Raw genomic sequence first — 20,523 nt, 5'->3', positions numbered from 1 at the left:
GACTAGTTTACCAGGGCAACCTGGTCTACCCAATTATGGGACGGAGCCAGTGGTGGGTTGCCCCCGGTTCAGACCGGTTCGCAAGAACCGGTAGTAAAACTGGCGAGAGGCTCCGCCCACTGCTCCGGATGTCATCATCGACGATCTGTGCATGTGATCCCGTTGCGAATCGGTAGTAAAGGTAAGTAGAAGCCACCCCTGGACGGAGCATACTGCTTCCACTTCCGCCTTTCAGCCCCAATCCAGGAGCCTTCGCAGGCAGTCGCTTTCATGACTATTTTCGTGTTGAATGTACGTTTTACCGATAAAGAATTTATTTATTTCTTTGAAGGTAAAACATAAATTCAATATCCTAGAGCAGGGGTGTCAAACTCGACTTCATTGAGGGCCGCATCAGGGTTGCGTTTGGGGGAGGGGGGCTGGGGGTGGCATGGCCAGGGTAGGCGTGGCCAACTTGACATCACCTGTCAAGGTGATGTCGGGGGCGCCTGTGATGGCCCGAGTGCTCTGCCAGCAAACGCAGGTTTCCCAATCTCTGTTTTCGGCTGGGCTGGCCTCCTGCAACCAGTGAGCTCCATTTTCACTGGCAGAGGATTGCAGGAGGCCAGCCCAGCCGAAAACAGAGATTGGGAAACCTGTTTTCCCTGGCAGAGGCACCACAAGCTGGTCCTTTGCTATTTCCAGGGTGGCCCTGCGGGCCAGATCTAAGCACCCCACGGGCCAGATCCTGCCTGCTGGCCTTGAGTTTGACACCCTTGTGATTCACCAAGGTCAATTATCTTTCGGCTGATTGCAAAAGTTGAACTTCCAAAGATCCACTGAGGTGCTTCGAGGCTACAGAAAATTATCACCGTGGTTTTTCTGCTTCTTTTGTCTTTAATAAACCCAAATTACTTGGTGTACTTTTCTGCCCAAAACAAAGCAGCAATTGGCCAAACAGAATGAGGGGGTGAGGACGTCAAGAACTGCACATTCGTTTCCATATTTACAGGCAGTACAGGTAAGGAAAGAGAATGGCGAGAAAGAAGTCTCTCAAACCATTGCAAACCATTTGAGTTGGGAGGGTTTCCAGCTGCAGGAGTGTGGCCCGATAACCAGAAAAAACTGATAATTTAGTCATTTGTTTAAATTAACAGTTTAGAAAATTAAGAATTTAGGGGCTGCCAAAAAGAAGAGGGGGGTCAAGCTATTCTCCAAAACACCTGAAGGCAGGACAAGAAGAAAAGGATGGAAACTAATCAAGGAGAGAGAAACTTTCTAACAGTGAGGACAATTAACCAGTGGAACAGCTTGGCACCAGAAATCGTGGGTGCTCCATCACTGGAGGTTTTTAAGAAGAGAATAGACAGTCATTTGTCTGAAATTGTATGGGTTCTCCTGCTTGAGCAGGGGGCTGGACTAGAAGACCTCCAAGGTCCCTCCCAACTCTATACTATTCTATTCTAATCAAGGAGAGAAGCAACCTAGAACTAAGGAGAAAGTTCCTAACAGTGAGGTCAATTAACCAGTGCAATGTCTTGCCTTCAGAAGTTGTGGATCCTCCATCAGTGGAGGTTTTTAACAAGAGACTGGACAGCCACTTGTCTGAAATGATACAGGTGGGGGGTTTACATCCAGGCTCCTGGCCCTTTTACATGAGTTCCTGTCTTGCATCGTGAAACATTTTTTTTTTTTTTAATTTGATTTATATGCCGCCCTTCTCCGGAGACTCAGGGCGACTTACAATGCATTAAGCAATAGCCTTCATTCTTTTGTATATTTTATACAAAGTCAGCTTATTGCCCCCACAATCTGGGTCCTCATTTCACCTACCTTAGAAAGGATGGAAGGCTGAGTCAACCTTGAGCCTTGGAGAGATTCGAACCAGCAGAAATTGCAGGCAGCTGTGTTAATAACAGGGTGCATTAAATCACTGTACTATCAAGGCTCTTGCCTGCAGAGGTGAATTAAGAATATCCCACACACTGTTGCTAAACCTAAGTGACTTTACCTGGTCTTGGAAGCAAAGCAGAGTGTGATTGGTAGATACCTGAGTGGAAGTGCTGTAGGTATGTTACGAGGTTGAAAAATATTCTCTGGAAAAAAAGCATTGTCAAATCTCACCATGCTGCTATCACTTCCCTGGAGCCACCCAGGGGTAAGGTAACCAGATACCTGAACAGATGAAGGAGGGCATGGAAAATTGAACAGGAACAGAGGGGGACAGGGAAGGAAGATACACTATAGATAGTCCTCCACTTATGCGATCTGGAGCAATTTGCAACCCAGATTCAAAGTTCCAATGTCTTCTCTCACAGGGTCACACGGCCACATTTTGGGCATATTTACACCCGTCTGCAATGCCCCATGATCATGTGACTACAATTTACAATGCTTTTACTGGAAACTAGTGATTAAATCTGGTTTCTGGCCAAAACTGCTCCATAGCGAAGAATGATGTAGGTCAGGGGTGGGGAAATGTGGCTCTTTTACAACCTGTGGACTTCAACTCCCAGAATTCCTGAGACAGCCAAGCTTGGCTGTCTCAGGAATTCTGGGAGTTGAAGTCCACAGGTTGTAAAAGAGCCACATTTCCCCACCCCTGATGTAGGTGAAAGACAGGTAGAGCCTTGGTAATGATGGAGTCAAGAGAGGAGTAAGTCTAGAGTTTAAGTCCAACCCTTCTTGAATTTCATTGATTCTTATCTAGTGTCAATTTAGTATTCAGCATTGGTTGGTTAAATTCCCGTGTACATGCGTAATAAATTATCTAACTGGAACTTTATGTCTGGTGTTGATTCTTCTGCCTGACAAATAGCTTTATTCAACGACTGCGGAGTTTGCTTAACCACCACTCAAAAAGGGTCTTAAAATCAGGTCTGGTCCTGTGGTCAACCATGTTAGGGCCGTTACTGAAACTGTGGGCTCAGTTAACGTGCTCACGGTGGTAAATGGAGGATTTCCTGTAATCGTTTAATTTTCTTGGCAAACCATGACGAAATATTTAACGGAGCAACAGCAAAAAAAAAAAAAAAATGTACTTAGAGGTTCATGCCTATGAAATTCTTTTTTCAGCCTCAAAAAAACCAGTTTTTCCATCTCAGGAATGTGCCGGAGTCCTTAGGAGGCAAAAGCCTTCTGGCACCACTAAGAGCAGAACTCATTAATTTGCCCTTAGTGCTTATTGGTCAACCTGTGTTCTGCAAAAAAAAAAAAAAAAACAGCTGCTCAGGAAGCTTTTTTGTTTTGCTAGATATATTTTTGTTAGATATTCAAAAAGCTGCGGAATGATTTTGCCTTCAGTGACATGGGCAGCTGTATTATGGTAATTAATTAATTAATTAATTAATTAATTAATTAAAGCAAGCAAGCTACACCAGCAGGACAGAAGACACAAAGAAGGATATGCCCTTCTTCAGTTGGATGTCTGTAACTCTTCAGCTCCAAGTGGCATTTATGATGGATGTCTCTCCTGGCAGTCTAGACCAGAAGCTTCCAAACTTGGCAACTTTAAGACTTGTGGACTTCAACTCCCAAAATTCCTCAGCCAGCTGTGTGTTTCTAAGTCTACAAGTCTTAAAGCTGCTAAATTTGGAGACCCTGTCCTGGTCTAGGCCAGAAGCAGTTACTGTAATCCAAGAACACAGAGTATCGGGTTCTACTAGGAGCAAGGTTGGGATTTACAACTCAAGAGCTTCAGCTAGTACCTTTCTTTCAAACTGGACACCAAGAGATACAGTTGTGCTCATAAGTTTACATACCCTGGCAGAATTTATGATTTCCTGGCCGTTTTTCAGAGAAGATGAATAATAACACGAAAACTTTCCTTTCACTCATGGTTAGTGTTTGGCTGAAGGCATTTATTATCAATCAACTCTTGTGTTTACTCTTTTTCAATCTTAATGACAACAAAAAACGACCCAAATGACCCTGATCAAAAGTTTACATACCCTGGTGTTTGGGGCCTGATAACATGCACTCAGGTTGACACAAAGGGGTGTGAATGGCTATTAAAGGTAACCATCCTCACCTGTGATCTGTTTGCATGTAATTAGTGTGTGTGTATAAAAGGTCAGTGAGTTTCTGGCCTCCTGACAGACCCTTGCATCCTTCATTCAGTGCTGCACTGACGTTTCTGGATTCTGAGTCATGGGGAAAGCAAAAGAATTGTCAAAGGATCTGTGGGAAAAGGTAGTTGAACCAGGGGTGAAATGCTCCCGGTTCAGACCGGATCGCCAGATCCCGTAGCGATGGAGGTGGGTGGTTCAGAGAACTGATAGCAAAAATCCCTGCCCCCCCCCACATGCCCAGTTGAGCCACACAATCATCAGAGGCTTTTTTTTTTACTTTTAAAAGCATTTTTTCTACAACCTCTTCTGCGGAAAAAATGCTTTTAAAAGTAAAAAAAAAAAAGACTCTGATGATCGCGCGGCTCAGCTGGGATTGTCAAAGGCTTTTAAAAGAAAAAAACCCCTTTTTTTCTTTTAAATGCCTCTAACAATCAGGCAACTCAGCTTGGATCGTCAGAGGCATTTAAAAGAAAAAAAGCCTCTGCCGATCAGGCAACTCAGCTGGGATAGTCAGAGCCTTTTGAAAGCATTTTTTTACAACCTCTTTGCCGAGGAGGTTGTAGAAAAAATGCTTTTAAAAGTAAAAAAAAAAAAGACTCTGATGATCGCGCGGCTCAGCTGGGATCGTCAAAGGCTTTTAAAAGAAAAAAACCCCTTTTTTTCTTTTAAATGCCTCTAACAATCAGGCAACTCAGCTTGGATCGTCAGAGGCATTTAAAAGAAAAAAAGCCTCTGCCGATCAGGCAACTCAGCTGGGATCGTCAGAGCCTTTTGAAAGCATTTTTTTACAACCTCTTTGCCGAGGAGGTTGTAGAAAAAATGGTTTTAAAAGTAAAAAAAAAAAAAAGGCCACGCCCACCCAGTCACATTACCCCCCCCCCAAGACAGGCCCACAGAACCCACAGAAACAAATTTTAAGATTTCACCACTGAGTTGAACTGTATAAAACAGGAAAGGGACATAAAAAGATATCCAAGGAATTGAGAATGCCAATCAGCAGTGTTCAAACTCTAATCAAGAAGTGGAAAATGAGGGGTTCTGCTGAAACCAAACCACGGTCAGCTAGACCAACTAAACTTTCAGCCACAACTGCCAGGAAAGTTGTTCGGGATGCAAAGAAAACCCCACAAATAACTTCAGGTGAAATACAGGACTCTCCGAAAACATGTGGTGTGGCTGTTGCAAGATGCACAATAAAGAGGCACTGGAGGAAAGATGGGCTGCATGGTTGAGTCGCCAGAAAAAAGCCATTACTACGCAAACATCACAAAGTATCCTGCTTACAATACGCCAAACAGCACAGAGACAAGCCTCAAACCTTCTGGCACAAAGTCATTTGGAGTGATGAGACCAAAATTGAGCTTTTAGGCCACAACCATAAACGCTACGTTTGGAGAGGAGTCAACAAGGCCTAGGATGAAAAGTGCACCATTCCTACTGTGAAACACGGAGGTGGATCGCTGATGTTTTGGGGATGCATGAGCTACAAAGGCACAGGACATGTGGTCAGAATTGATGGCACGATGAATGCAGTATGTTATCAAAAGATACTGGAGGACAATTTGCATTCATCAGCCCGGAAGATGTGCATGGGACGTACTTGGAAATTCCAACATGACAATGATCCTAAACACAAGGCCAAGTCGACCTGTCATTGGCTACAGCAGAATAAAGTGAAGGTTCTGGAGTGGCCATCTCAGTCTCCTGACCTCAATATCACTGAGCCACTCTGAGGCGATCTCAAATGTGCAATTCATGCAAGACAGCCCAAGAATTTACAGGACCTGGAGGCTTTTTGCCAGGAAGAATGGACAGCTTTACCATCTGAGAAGATAAAGAGCCTCATCCACACATACCACAAAAGACTTCGAGCTGTCATTGATGTTAAAGGGGGCAATACACCGTATTAAGATTATGTAAGCTTGTGATCAGGGTCACTTGGGTCGTTTCTGTTGTCATTATGATTGAAAAAGAGTAAACACAAGAGTTGATTGATAATAAATGGCTTCAGCCAAACACTAACCATGAGTGAAAGGAAAGTTTTCGTGTTATCATTCATATTCTCTGAAAAATGGCCAAGAAATCATAAATTCTGCCAGGGTATGTAAACTTATGAGCACAACTGTACCAACGCATGGCCAAAAATTTGTTTCCTTTTGCTTCCTGGCCCTAGTTGGGAGGGGTACTAGTAGGAGAAACATCTGACTTTCTCAGGGAAACACAGGTTGCATGGGATGGCAACGGCTGCTCCCAGGTTCCACGAAAGTCTAAGTCGCTTTCTGGTTTCTATACATTGATTATTTATTTATGTATTTATTTATTAACTAGCGGAATACCTGTGCTCCACTACGAAACTATGTGATCGGGCTTGATAAATCGACACTTACAGCTCGAAAATAAATGAGTAGTTATGATCAGCCTCTCCTCTCCCCTTCTCTCTCCCAGCCTTGCCCCACAGAGCCCTCCCCTATCCTATCCCCCTTCCCTCCCTCAGGCTTGCCTCCACAGAAGCCTCCCCTATCCTATCCCATGCTTGCTGCTGTGAAAGTAAAACTGAAACTCCTCTCCTCTGCTTGTGTTTTGCATTTGGAACAGATTTCTTTTCAGCTGGGGAGGGGGGAGTAGGACTCCTTAGCATCAGAGCGTGTTAATAATAACATAGGAAATACTAATGCTTTGATGGTCATTTCAAAAAATCCTTTCTTAGTGAGCACCTAGAAGCCAAGAGGAACATATGTGGCAAATTTCAAGTTTGTAGGCTTTATTGTACTGAAGATTTCGTTATGATGTGCGAATGATATCTCGCTTTTATATACAGTATATGTATAGATTAATGTTAAACTAAAGCTTCTTTTGGCAGCTTGTTCAAAGTAACATTTCCAAAAGAACTTGAGATAAAGGTACTTAGACCCAACATACTTTATTGGATTACAGATAGTCCTAATTTATGACCATTCATTTAATGAACATTCAAAGTTACGACAGTGCTGAAAAAAGTGACTTATGACTAATCCTTGCACCAGCAACCTTCGGGCATCCCTGCTTTCACATGATCAAAATGTTGAGCACTTGACAACTGGAATGTATTTACAACGGTTGCAACATCCCAGGGCATCATGCGTTTGCCACTGGTGTCCTTCCCAAGGGGGCTTCCAACAAGCAAAGTCAATGGGGGAAGTCTGATTCATTTAAGAACTGTCATATGCTTCATTTAATGACCAGGGTGATTTGCTTAACAACCACAGCAATAAATAAATAAATAAATAAAAAGGATTTTAAAAAACTAGGCACAACTCAAAAGGGCTGCCTTGTTTACCAGAGGAAGTTCTGGTTCCATTTGCAATCCTAAGTTGTTGAGTAGTATTGTGTAAGTTTGCACAACACTCAGCAAACCAAGTAACTGGATTATATTTGCACAATAGATTCTTGTATATCTTGAGAAAGTTTGAGAAATCACTCTTCCTGACCGGAATTTTCCTTGTGGTTTTGGGTTTTTGCACCTGAGGTTATGTTAACGTTAAATTCCTGTTAAGAAAATTTATTGCTCAAGTCTATTCACGTGAATCTAGTCAACCAATGGCCAATGCTCAACTGGTGCTAGATAAGAGTTAATGGAACTGAATTGGGGCTGGACTTCGATAGCTTGCTGGACTCTAGGCTGCTTCCTCTCTTGACTCCAACCCCAGGCCCTGCCTCGTCTTCTCCTACATGGGCTTATGACAGTTGCAGAGTCCCAGGGTCCTGTGATGGCCACTTGCGACCTTCCCGGCCGGTTTCCAAAAACAAAGTCATTGGGGGGAAACTGGATTGGCTTAATGACCACATGTTCACTTAACAATTGCAGTGATTTAACAACCATGGCCAAAAAAAGGTCATAAAATCAGGCATCTCACGGAACAACATTGCTTAGGAATGAAAATTCTATCATATCATAAGGGGTCATAAGTCAAGGAGTACCTGTACACTTTTATTATGACACTGTTTATACTATTACCTATTACAATCACCGACATGCTCTGCTCTGCTCTATGCTATTACTGTTATGCCTCAATGTTTCTTTCTTAAGCCTGTTCTGCCTTAAGTCCCCCCTCTCTCTTCTTCTTTCTCTGTTAATGGCCAGCACGCAGCACTCTTAAATCTTTTGTCCAGCTGGCCTCTCCACTTCTTTTCCTCTCTTTTGGACCCTCCACTCCTTCTGAAGGAATAATGCCTTTTGTTTGTGCGCTGCCCCCTTCCCCCCTCTCACACAGACACATGCGCACACACACAGCAAGAGTTCTACAGGTGTTTATTTAATGCCTCCCCACCTCTCCCCCCAAGCTACGACAGTGCTGAAGCAGGTCCTCAGAAAGCCCCCCGGCTGTGCAGGTCCGGATTCCGAGTTCAGCACAGCAAGAGTCACTGGGTAACTGAGTCCAACGGGCAACACACAAAATCCAGGAAAGGAATCCACAAGTCAAAATGGGTCAGGATACACAGCACAAGCACACAAGGCACAAAACTGGGCACCAGCAACACTCAAGTCTTCAGGGCAGGATGGCAATGCCAGGGCAGCCCATCACGAGAGGCGAGGTTGCCTCCTGATGTGTAGCTTAGCTGGCCAGCATTGTGCCTGTCTCCTCTCTGGACTACTGTAACGCTCTGTACATGGGGCTTCCCTTGAAGAGCACTCGGAGGCTCCAACTGGTCCAGAATGCGGCCACGTGGGTAATTACGGGAGCGACATGGCGCACCCATGTAATACCTCTCCTGCGCGAGCTGCACTGGCTCCCGGTGGTCTTCCGGGTGCGATTCAAGGTGTTGGTTACCACCTTTAAAGCACTCCATGCTTAGGACCAGGGTATATACGAGGTCGCCTTCTGCCACCAATAGCCTCCTACCGGCCAATACGCTCCCACAGGGAGGGGCTCCTCAGGGTGCCGTCGGCCAAACAATGTTGGCTGGCGACACCCAGGGTGAGAGCCTTCTCTGTGGGGGCACCTGCCCTCTGGAATGAGCTGCCCCTAGAGGTCCGTATGATCCCCGACCTGCGTACCTTTTGCCGCACCCTGAAGACTCTCTTATTCCAACAAGCCGGGCTGGCCTAATAGGAATTTTTAAATTGGGTGTTTGTTAGTTTTTAAATTTTGTGGGCCAAATTTTATATATTTGTTTTTTAAATTGTTCTTAAATTTTGTGGTTTATATGTGTTTTAATATGGCTGTCCTTTGGGGGAAGGGCGGTATAGAAGTGCAATAAATCTAATCTAATCTAATCTCTCTGCCCTACGTGTCCTTGGATCGGGAAGCTGTGTGGACTCTACCTCCTCATTGCTAATGGCTGGCAGACGCTCCCATCCTTGCCTGGAACTTCCTGGCTGACTTTGCTGCAGCTGTGTCTCGCCTTGCTCGGTCTCAGCCTGTCACTCATCGGATTGACCCAGCTGAGGCTGCTCGTCAGGCTAGCCATTCTCTGAGCCCCGATCCTGACCCACACTTGGCTCCACACTTTCCTCTGCCAACGCATACTCACCCTCCTCCTCCGAACTGGCGTCCAGAGAGGAACCCGGGGGTTGGATCCATGACAGTTTTGACTGCTATAATCTGTTTGAAGGCGGCTGCAGAATTCCAAAACTCGCCTCTCCTCCGTTCCCCTCCCACACCTGTCTCAAGGTGGCAGTTTTACTGACCACTCTGCCCTGGAAAGGCAGCTCAAATGGGTGGGAGGGAAGGCAGGTAGGCAGCTGCAGTTTGGTTAAGCAGCCTGCTCTTCCAGACTCACTAACCACAATAGTGAAGAAAAAAAAACAAAAATGACTCCCACTCAGTGCCTTGGCTTTTCTTCACGTACACACACACACCCCATTCCTAATTTGATAATTTGCAAAATGGAAATCTGTCCTAGGACAAGGGCATGATATGCATCTTCATGGACCTACAGCGACGGCTTGAGCACCAGGTGCCAACTGGGCCCAGACACATCTTGGGGGCCTTCTGAATTGTCACTCACCCCTTTGGTTGTCTCATGTGTGGACTACTATAATGTGTTCTACATGGAGCTGCCCTTGAAGCCCACTCAGGTGCTCCAGTTGGTCCAGGATGCAATGCCCAGCAGTTCAGTTATGGGCATGCCTCACTATGCCCATCTGCAATGAGACTTCTGGATGCACTTAGGAGGTTTTTATTATTATTATTATTATTATTGTTTTTTTAATTTGATTTATATGCCGCCCTTCTCCTTAGACTCAGGGCGGCTTACAATGCGCTAAGCAATAGGAGCTTAACTTAACTTCCCATTTTACGACCTTTCTTGCCACAGTTGTTAAGTGAATCACTGCAGGTTAAGTTAGTAACAAGGTTGTTAAGTGAATCTGCCTTCCCCATTGACTTTGCTTGTCAGAAGGTCGCAAAAGGGGATCATGTGACCCCGGGACATTGCAATGGTCATAAAAATGAACCAATTGCCAAGTATATGAATATTGGTCAGAAGTGTAAAAAAACAGTCATAAGTCACTTTTTTCAGTGCCGTGGCAATTTTGAATGTTCACTTAATGAACTTTTGCAAGTCGAGGACTACTAATGTATTATATCTAATATATAATTAATATTGCATTATATTACATTGCATTCACAGTATAGAGTCTGTTTTATTATATTCTAAACTAGTCTAGAAGGCCTTAGAAAGTCCCTAGAGGGAACCTAGAACCTCACCCCTTTCAAGGAAATTTTTAGAAATGGATTATTCTGGTTGGGAATAGCTTTTGTTTTCCCGCCAATAAGAGTGTATGCAGCATTGTGCTTGTGTCAGTTATTTGGTGTTTTCTCTAACGGCATTTGAATTTGAGTGTCGGTCATTTTGACCGCAGATCTTTGTTAATGTGGTTTTTTTTATAATGTTGGGAGCAGGTTTTCTGCCAAAAAGAGTGTGATTTGGTGATCCAAACTTCGAAGAAACTGTTCTAAAATGGTATGGAGAAGCAGAGAGTGATCTGAGTGAAGTGGAATCGGATTGTGACGATTTGTAATGGACGATGAGGAGCCCATCGCCGCTGCTGTTTCTGACATCAGCGATGATGAAGCTCCCAATGAAATTGATGACCAGGTACAATCTACATCGTGCAATAATTTATATGGCAAGAACACATTCAAATAATCTTCTGCACCTTTTGGAAACAATAGATCCAGAACTGCTAGTCACAATATTATTGTGCAATGACCTGAATTACAGCCAGCAGCTAGAAATCTCGGAAATTCGCCTACTCCTCTAGAGATTTGGAAATTATTATTTTCTAAAGAAATTATTAGTGTCAATGTTAGGATATGGTTTGAGCCTAATAAGTTGTCCAGGCAATATATGTGTTCTGTGACTTTAATATGAATATGTATTGTGTGACTTTAAAGTTTTCCTGCTGATTCATTGTAATGCTGAGTCATGCTGTAATTAGTTGTGAATGTATTTAAGAAAGGTACTGTAATGTATTCAGTTGATGATAAGCTACCATTGTGTGTGGAGTTGCAACCATTGTGCTATCATCGGTTGGATGGATCTGCTACCATCGTGGTTTGTTACCAGAGCGAGTTTGTTATTTTAACCAACTACTGTTTGTGTGGTAAGAAGATTTTGTATCACTGGACTGATTTAACTGGCAAAGACTTGGATTGATTTAAAGACTATGAGATTGTTTTTTCACTATAAAGTAAACTTTTGATAAACCAGTTTGCACATCTCTTATTCATTGCTCTCAGCAACGTTTCTCTGTGCTCTACACTCTGCTGGTTGGTAACACAACAACAATATCCTTAACAGTCATCATTCAGTGGACCAATGTAAAAATTAGAGTAGAAAGATTGAAGTTCAAGGATGGAGAAACAAAAAGTGGCCTGCACGATGTGGATTTGATAGAGATCAATACATTTTTTTCGGTTTACGACTTTATACATCAATTTTTAGATTCAACCATGAAAACATTGAATGTCTTTTTGCTACTGAGGTTATTATGACTTTTGTCTGTAGTAGCTTAGCCAAAATAGTACGTCTGTGGTTAAGGTTATGCCTTTGTAGATCTGTGGCACATTTCAATAGACTCCCAAACCACTATGATTGCATTGCGTATTTCCATAAACAAACTTTGGACTCAGCCAGATACAAAGGGCCTGAAGATGGCTTTCCACCTCCTCACTAGAGAAGCTTCCAAGAAAGTATGTCAGCCACCCACAAAGAGGAATGCCAGCTCCATCCTACCAGTTCTTGTGTTATTTTGCAGGAGAGATTGAAAGGTGATGACTCAAGTAATGACTCACAGTGGGAAGGGAAGGGAAGGTCTCCTGATTTGGCCAGGTAGTGCACTTCAATCTGAAGAACCTGCTCCTCTTTCCCCATGATCTCCTTCCTGTAGGCTAGTCTATGATATGGCTAGTCTAGAGAACAGAAGGACTACTCGGGGGTGACATGATAGCTGTGTTCCAATATTTGGGGGGGGGGGTTTCCACAAGGAAGAGGGGGTCAATTTATTTTCCAAAGCACCTGAAGGCAGGACAAGGAACAATGGATGGAAACTAATCAAAGAGAGAGGGCAACCTGGAACTAAGGAGAAACTTCCTAACAGTGAGGACAATTAACCAGTGGAATGGAAGTTGCCTTCAGAAGTCGTGGGCACTCCATCACTGAAAGTTTTTAAGAAGAGACTGGACAACCACTTGTCTCAAATGTAGAGGGTCTCCTGTTTGAGCACGGGGCTGGATTAGAAGACCTCCAAGGTCCCTTCCAACTCTATTCTGTAACTAACTAAGGACTTGGCTAGACAGACTAGCATCCAGGTTTTTTGCTTTGCCCCATCTACCTTCTCCCCAACAGCTTCCTTGTCAGCTACCCTATTCATCTCTAGCTCCTTTTGTGTAGTGACCACCTGGACACGGGCCACACAGCAGGAGGCTGATTTAATTAGCTAAGATCACAACAGGATTCAGCAACAATCCAGAAGATCTCAGCCCCAACTGCAGAAAGGAAGGGCAATTAAGCCAAGTTGCACACTGCCACAAGGAGCAGGGGGGGAGGAATCAGCATCAGACTGAAAAAAAACCCAAAAATAGAAACAGGGAAGACATGGAAACACTATTATTGGCCAATTTTTTTCCCTTTTCCACAATGCGGAGCACCTTACACAGCAAGGAAAGTCAGACAGAGATCCATCAATCATATTTATACAACTTATTTTAGAGAAAAGTTGCTGAGGTTTTATGAAAAGGATCAACAAAGTCAAGTTCCATGATCAAAGCCTCACCCTTTTAACCTGTGCTACAGGTGCCATTTTGACTTTTTGGGACACCCACCCTGGAAAATCACTTGCTGAATGGAGTACTGCAGGCGAACTCACTGCTCACTCCAGGAGTTTGATTATGACGGGGCTCAAGGTTGACTCAGCCTTCCATCTTTCCAAGGTGGGTAAAATGAGGACCCAGATTGTTGGGGGCAAGAGGCTGACTCTGTAAACCGCTTAGAGAGGGCTGTAAAGCACTGTGAAGCGGTATATAAGTCTAAGTGCTATGGCTATGGCTATCCCTCTCCAGTTATTGCTTTTCATCCAGTTTCACCTCTTTTGTAACTGTACATTTGGTTTTTCTTGCCTAAGTGTAAAACCTCACTTTTCTCACCACTGAATTTCATTTTGTCAGATAGGGCCCTGTGTTCATAATAGGGCCCAGTATAAGCCTAAGGGATATTGCTATTCTCCTCCCTCCCTCCCTTCTTTCCTGTGCACAATGATTAGAATCAGTGGTGGGTTTCAAATTTTTTTACTACTGGTTCTGTGGGCGTGGCTTGGTGGGCGTGGCTTGGTGGGCATGGCAGGGGAAGGATACTGTAAAATCTCCATTCCCACCCCAAACCAGGAGAAAGTTACTGCAAAATCCTCGTTTCCTCCCAATCAGCTGGGACTTGGGAGGCAGAGAATAGATGGGGGCGGGGCCAGTCAGAATTTTTACTAGTGGTTCTCTGAATTACTCAAAATTTCCGCTACCGGTTCTCCAGAACTACTCAGAACCTGCTGAAACCCACCTCTGATTAGAATGCAGTATTGCCAATAGTTCGAATCTCACTAGGTTCAAGGGTGTATAACTATACGTCTAGGGTAAAAGGGTAATAGCCAGGGAGCCTATTTAAATCTGACATGGAGGAATGAAGCAGAAAGGAAATCATTTAATCTTTTTTCACTCTTGCCACTTTAATCGTTAATCTTTATCACATCCTGAGATGATGTTAACAGGTTCTGCAGCTTGGCTTTCAATTGTCAGTGGAATTCCCCTTTGTCTTTCCATCAAGTCTCTTACCTTATCTTCATTGACTGATGCCAATCTAGGTCTCCCGGACACGACAGGAGCTGAGGCTTCAGAGGAGGTGGAGTTCGGTGTCTTTGCACAAGTCTGCAAGAAAAAGCATAGGAACCAATTCAGTCCATTTTTGTGGTTGGCAACTTCGCTTTGTGATAGGACAATGGGCTTCACAGATTCCGGACTGCACAGTTCTATGTGATGAGTCTCAAAAATAGCCTTGAAGACCTTTTGCTTCTCATCCAAAAAGTTTCTTCAGTTCTGCTGAAGAAGTTTCTTGAATGAGACGTGAAACATCTCAACCATGACCTGGATGACGAAGAATCTCCATAGACTTTGGAGTCCAGAATTTTTTCTCTTCCGTTGATTCTTTTAAATTCAATCTTTCTATCTATGAAGAAAGGCTGCAATGCAATTCAAGTGGGCATCTCAGCTGCATCCAGAAACAAACCAGTGTACAGAGTCAAGGACCTACCAGTTGTATAGGAAATGGCTTGCACTGATCCTCAGTTGTATTCTGGAATTCCTAACAATAACGGTAGTTTGATCATGGTTACCCAGAGTTATACAGAGTGGTGGAAGCCTTCTTCTGTTGATGTTCTATGTTCAACCAGAAGACAGATGTCTATTTGTTGGACCGGCTTTCATTTAAACTGCACAGCGAGCACTGCCTCTTTCAATTTTGGAATTCTATCACTCAAGATTTCCACTGTAACTTTAAAAGATTTCAGTTATCTAAGGCTGTCTCCCTGAGGGGCCACATCGCATTACAAAGTTGCTCAGATGTGAAGTTCTACAGCAGAGGCCCTTCTGAAGATACCTCGCAAAGGTCTTCCCTTAGGAGTGATGATTGGTCCCCAGTCCTTCCAATTTTAGATGCACACTTTTAATCAAGCTGTATTATTATTGGGTGTAACCCAATCAATCAATTTTATTATGGCCTTCAGCCAGCAAATTCTGCTTGTAATTTACAGCCCTGTACTAGCAACATTTTCAGTCTCTTTTCAATGCCTCCCACCCAACAGGCTTCCCCACCCCCCCAAAAAATTCCAAAATCTAAATTCCCAGAAATAAAGAAAAAGAGTGAACCTTTCCAAAAGACGCACAGCACAATCAGCTCACAGTCAGGTGCTGTTTGTACAGTTATGCGAGGAAAGGAAATCTTACAGGTAGACCTCGACTTACGACCAGTTTCATGAATTGCTGAAGTTGGAACCCTACGGACCCTCCTCAGGTTTTAGAGCAGTGTTTCTCAACCTTGGAAGCTTGAAGATGGGTGGACTTCAACTCCCAGAATCCCCCAGCCAGCAGCTTCAACTCCCAGAATCCCCCAGCATTCCAGGCAAATGGCTCTCCAGTCTCTTCTTCAAAACCTCCAGTGATGGAGCACCCACTACTTCTGAAGGGAAGCCATTCCACCGGCTGATTGTTCTCACTGTCAAGAAATTTCTCCTTATTTCTACGTTGCTTCTCTCCTTGATCAGTTTTCATCCATTATTTGTTGTCCTGCCTTCAGATGCTTTGGACAATAGGTTGACCCCCTCTTCTTTGTGGCAGCCCCTCAGATATTGTCCATCATGTCACCCCCCTAGTCCTTGTCTGTTTAATTTAATTAATTAATAATTTAATTTAACTTAGTCCCTGTCTGTTCAATTTTAGAAGCATTATCCTGCTGACAGCCAGCATTCTGAGCCCTTTCACCCAACTGTTTTGCAATATTTGGAATATTGTTTGGGGGAAAAAAAAGAACGAGGAAGAAGCAAAAAACAGCCAAGAGGTCGCCAGCTAATAGTGCAAGGAAAAGTGCAAGGAAAAGGAAAAGAAAAGCAGGGGGAAAATACAACAAAGTATCTTCTGGTTTTCTTTACAGAAGTTATAAATACAATTATAAATTTACCTGTTACTTTATGGTTACAATATAACGCTCTTTTTTCTATGACCTATCCTGTCTATTCATCAAGCCATAAATCATAAGTTCATTTTTTCCCTATTTTATATAAAAAGTCCATAAATTGTTTCCAGTCAGCAGTAAACATACTGTCTTTTTTCTAATCCAACGTGTCAATTTTTTTCTCCCTAGCAAGTTCCTTAGCAAGTTCCATATTTCTGGTCACGATTATATATAAATCTTTAAACTCCTTTGAATCAGGGTTTGCATTTGAGTCCAGAATTTTTTTTTACAAATCCACCGAAGATGATAAAATGACCCTTCTTGTTTACATTTCATTGTTGACCCCAATGGGTGTGTGTGTGTGTGTCAAGTTACACCTGGAATTTATGGGCAAGGCTGTTCCCTTGGCTATAAAAGCACAAAGTCCATGAATCCTTCCTTCTGTCTTGGCAAAGTTCACAAGAATTTTTTTTTTTTAATTTGATTTATATGCCGCCCTTCTCCGAAGACTCAGGGCGGCTTACAATTGAGCTCAGGAGCAAGGAGAGCTGGCTGTCTTTCTATCCAGAGACGGACAAATATTTTGGGGTGGTGTAGAAAGCAAAATCAGGTCAAATAGTCTGCAATGGCCTCTTTTCAACCACAGGAAAAGGGGTTTTTGAAAGCTCAATCAATCAATCAATCAGAACAGAGCTGGAAGGGACCTTGGAGATCTTCTAGTCCAACTCCCAGCTCAAGCACCATTTCAGACAAGTGGCTGTCCGGTCTTTTCTTAAAAACCACCAGTGATGAAGCACCTACAACTTCTGAAGGCCAGCTGTCCCACCGGTTCATTGTTCTCACTCAACCTTCTGACTATGAGCTAAGATGGAGGAAGCTCCTCCAGACACCCAGAATTCCAGCCTCAGGGGAGTCTCGTGGATCAAAGAATATTTCGGACAGCTGGAGGCAGCAGAAAATGCGGGTTGGCTTCGTAATCTCCTCCCAACCCTAGATTACATAAGGCTGAGCGCAGAATAGGACAGAGGAAGTCTGCAGGGCTTCATACATGAAGGCCAGGCCCGGCCTTGGCTGCCTTCCCTGGGGCAGGTTCCATTTAAGAGCCACCGAGACCCAGCAATTTGCCTGACCCCCATCGGGGCTGATATTCCTCTTGAGCATCTCCTCCATCTCAGCATCCCAGGATCTTCTCTTCTGGCCAGCCTGTGCTCAGAGGACTGAGCCTTCAAAATGCATGTCCCTCATCAATGTTGTGGAAAATCAATCAGAATAGAGCTGAAAGGGACCTTGGAGGTCTTCTAGTCCAGCCCCCTGCTCAAGCGGGAGAACCTATACCAGGCCAGACAAGTGGCGGTCCAGTCTCTTAAAAACTTCCAGTGTTGGAGCATTTACAACTTGTGGAGGCCAGCTGTTCCACTGGTTAATTGTCCTCACTGTTAGGAAGTTTTTCCTTAATTCCAGGTTACTTCTCTCCTTGATTAGTTTCCATCCATTGTTTTTTGTCTTCACTAGTCTAGTGAAGAGAAGGACCAGGGTTGACATGATAGCCGTGTTCCAATATTCGAGGGGATGCCATAGAGAGGAGGGGATCAATCTATTTTCCAAAGCACCTGAAGGCCAGACAAGGAATCATGGATGGAAACTGATCAAGGAGAGATTCAACCTGGAAATAAGGAGGAATTTTCTGACAGTGAGAACAATCAACCAATGGAACAGAAGTTGCCTTCGGAAGTTGTGGGAGCTTCATCACTGGAATCTTTCAAGAAGAGACTGGACTGCCATCTGTCAGAAATGGTGTAGGGTCTCCTGCTTGGATTAGATGACCTACAAGGTCCTTTCCAACTCTGTTAATCTGTTAAAAAAATGTCTTGCCTTCTGCGGCTTTGCAAAATAAATTGAACCCCTTCTCTTTGTGACAGCCCTCAAATATTGGAACACTGCTGTCATGTCTCCTCTAGTCCTTCTTTTCTCTGGGTAGCGTTAAAGTCGAAAGGTATTGTTAGGCTTGGTTTCCTGCTCTGGACTACCTCGAAGGGCTGACAAAGCGGATAGAGGTTTCCAGAGAGAAGGAACATCCAAAGCTGCCTCAGTACTGAGAAGGAGAAAAGTGCAGCCCTGCCCAGAAGAAAATGAGGTGTTCCTCAACTCCTGACCTTTCTACATTATTCAAATTCTTTACCTTCAGCACTTTGACCTTGAGGAAGTAATTAATTCCTCAAAAGATTTCATTCCAGGTTTACGGGAGGCCCCAAGGCATCCATCAGAAAAGGCGGACATCAGATTTTCTTGGCTGGCAATGTAAGAAATGTGATGATACGTTGACCCAAATGATTTGGTCTTTTGTTATTGATTTTTTAAAATACTATTAATATTTTGTGGTGTATTAGCACCGTAGATTCCTGGATAAACATTTTCATGTTAAAGGTGTGAATTATTTTCAAAACTGTGGAATTTGACCATTTTCTAAGCAACCTGGTCATATGGTGAAGTTATATGGAAAAACTGGAAAAATCCGAACATCACGGACTAGATACAATAAAGGTATAATTTATCAATTTTTGAAAAGGCCTTTTTTAAACCAATAAGAATTATATGGATGTCATGATATTTTACAAGAATAAACCCATTTTCATGATTAATATATTTGTCATAAAATACAGTATATATACTATATTTAGATGGTTTATAGGTAACATGTTATTTCTAGGGAGGGGTTGCATTAGCTTGTTCTTTTGAGTTTTTTTTCCTTTGTTTTGCTAAAGTTAAAGTTTTCATAAAATTTAATAATATAGTTTAATAATTAGATTATTTTATGGGCAGGTGCATATTAATAATTTCATTTCATGGCTAATTGTTTCTAATATAAGTTTTCTATGTAAGCTTGAAGAAGCCATCAGCCAATTTTTCAGAAGCAAAAACAAGCCAGAATTCTAAGCTACAGTCTCGGAAACCAAACCTGACCACCAAACATTGCTCCATCCCTTTCTAGTGGCCATGATGGCTGGGCATTTTGGGAGTTCAGCCACATTAAGAGGGCTGTATATCCATATGCCAAACCATAGGTTTAAAAACTTAACTTGCCTTGAGCAAGGGGTTGGACTAGGAGACCTCCAAGGTCCCTTCCAGACCTATGATTCTATGATTTATTATTGCATACCCAAAGATTAAATCCACACATTACAAAGATCCAAAACAGTGGTGGGACTCAAATTTTTTTACTACTGGTTCTGTGGGTGTGGCTTGATGGGCGTGGCATGGCTTGGTGGGCGTGGCATGGTGGATGTGGCAGGGGAAGGATACTGTAAAATCTCCATTCCTACCCCACTCCAGGGGAAGGTTACTGCAAAATCCCCATTTCCTCCCGATCAGCTAAGACTCGGGAGTCAGAGAATAGATGGGGGCGGGGCCAGTCAGAGGTGATATTTACCAGTTTTCCGAACTACTCAAAATTTCCGCTACTGGTTCTCCAGGACTGGTCAGAACCTGCTGAAACCCACCTCTGATCCAAAGTGGTCCAACTAAGACTACCAGATCTAGTCTTCAATCTGGCAGCAAAGGACCAAAATCACCATTCTGTGCTTCTGAATTTCACACTCATGGGTGGCCTTGCAAAATTCCCTCTGATGATCCATGAAGAGAGGATATTCTTTTTAAAGGGAGCATTTACCTGCTCTTTGTTGTGACCCAGGCCCAAGTAGGTAGTAATCGACATAAACAGTTGGAAACAAACAAGCTCAAAATTTAAGAGAGAACTTTTATAAAATGTTTTATAGATGGCATTTAGACCCAAAAAAACTAGCCTGTATGTACCCAAATTTGCAACCTAAGTGTTGGCGATGTGAGTGTGAAGATGCTACATATTTTCATATATGGTGGACATGTAAAAAAATTAAGGCTTTTTGGATAAAAATATGGTGGATTATTCAAAATATTTTAAGGAAAAAAATTAAATTTACACCACAGTTTTTTCTGCTGGGAATAGTTACGGATTGTACTGTAATAGAGACTAAGTTGGTTTTGAACTTAATAACAGCTGCCAGGTTACTGGTGACATAGTACTGGAAGAAGGAAGATCCACCCACTATTAAGGAATGGACACTAAAAGTTGTGCATTTGTCAGAGATGGCAAAAATTTCATCATACCTTAAAGACCATTCAAATGAAAGATACATATCGGAATGGAGAAGATGGATTGACTATATACAAAAAAAATATCCGAACAAGAAGATACATATAGCTTATGAATGAAATATTTTTAAGTAGTTTATGTTTATAGTTT

At 43.1% G+C, this 20,523-nt stretch overlaps 1 protein-coding gene across 1 annotated transcript in view; it reads right to left on the bottom strand.

Annotated features, from left to right (window-relative positions):
- FA2H (fatty acid 2-hydroxylase) overlaps positions 1-20,523 on the bottom strand; it is a 62,253-nt gene that overhangs the window by 16,208 nt on the left and 25,522 nt on the right. The window contains exon 2 of the mRNA XM_034425543.3: positions 14,354-14,446. Coding sequence (XP_034281434.3) covers positions 14,354-14,446 — 93 coding nt within the window. The remainder of the gene's footprint in view (positions 1-14,353; positions 14,447-20,523) is intronic.

Source organism: Pantherophis guttatus, chromosome 11, assembly GCF_059756535.1.
Source record: "Pantherophis guttatus breed Tessera chromosome 11, ASM5975653v1, whole genome shotgun sequence".
Classification (NCBI taxonomy): Eukaryota; Metazoa; Chordata; class Lepidosauria; order Squamata; family Colubridae; genus Pantherophis; species Pantherophis guttatus.
This window is presented reverse-complemented; position numbering and strand designations above follow the sequence as displayed.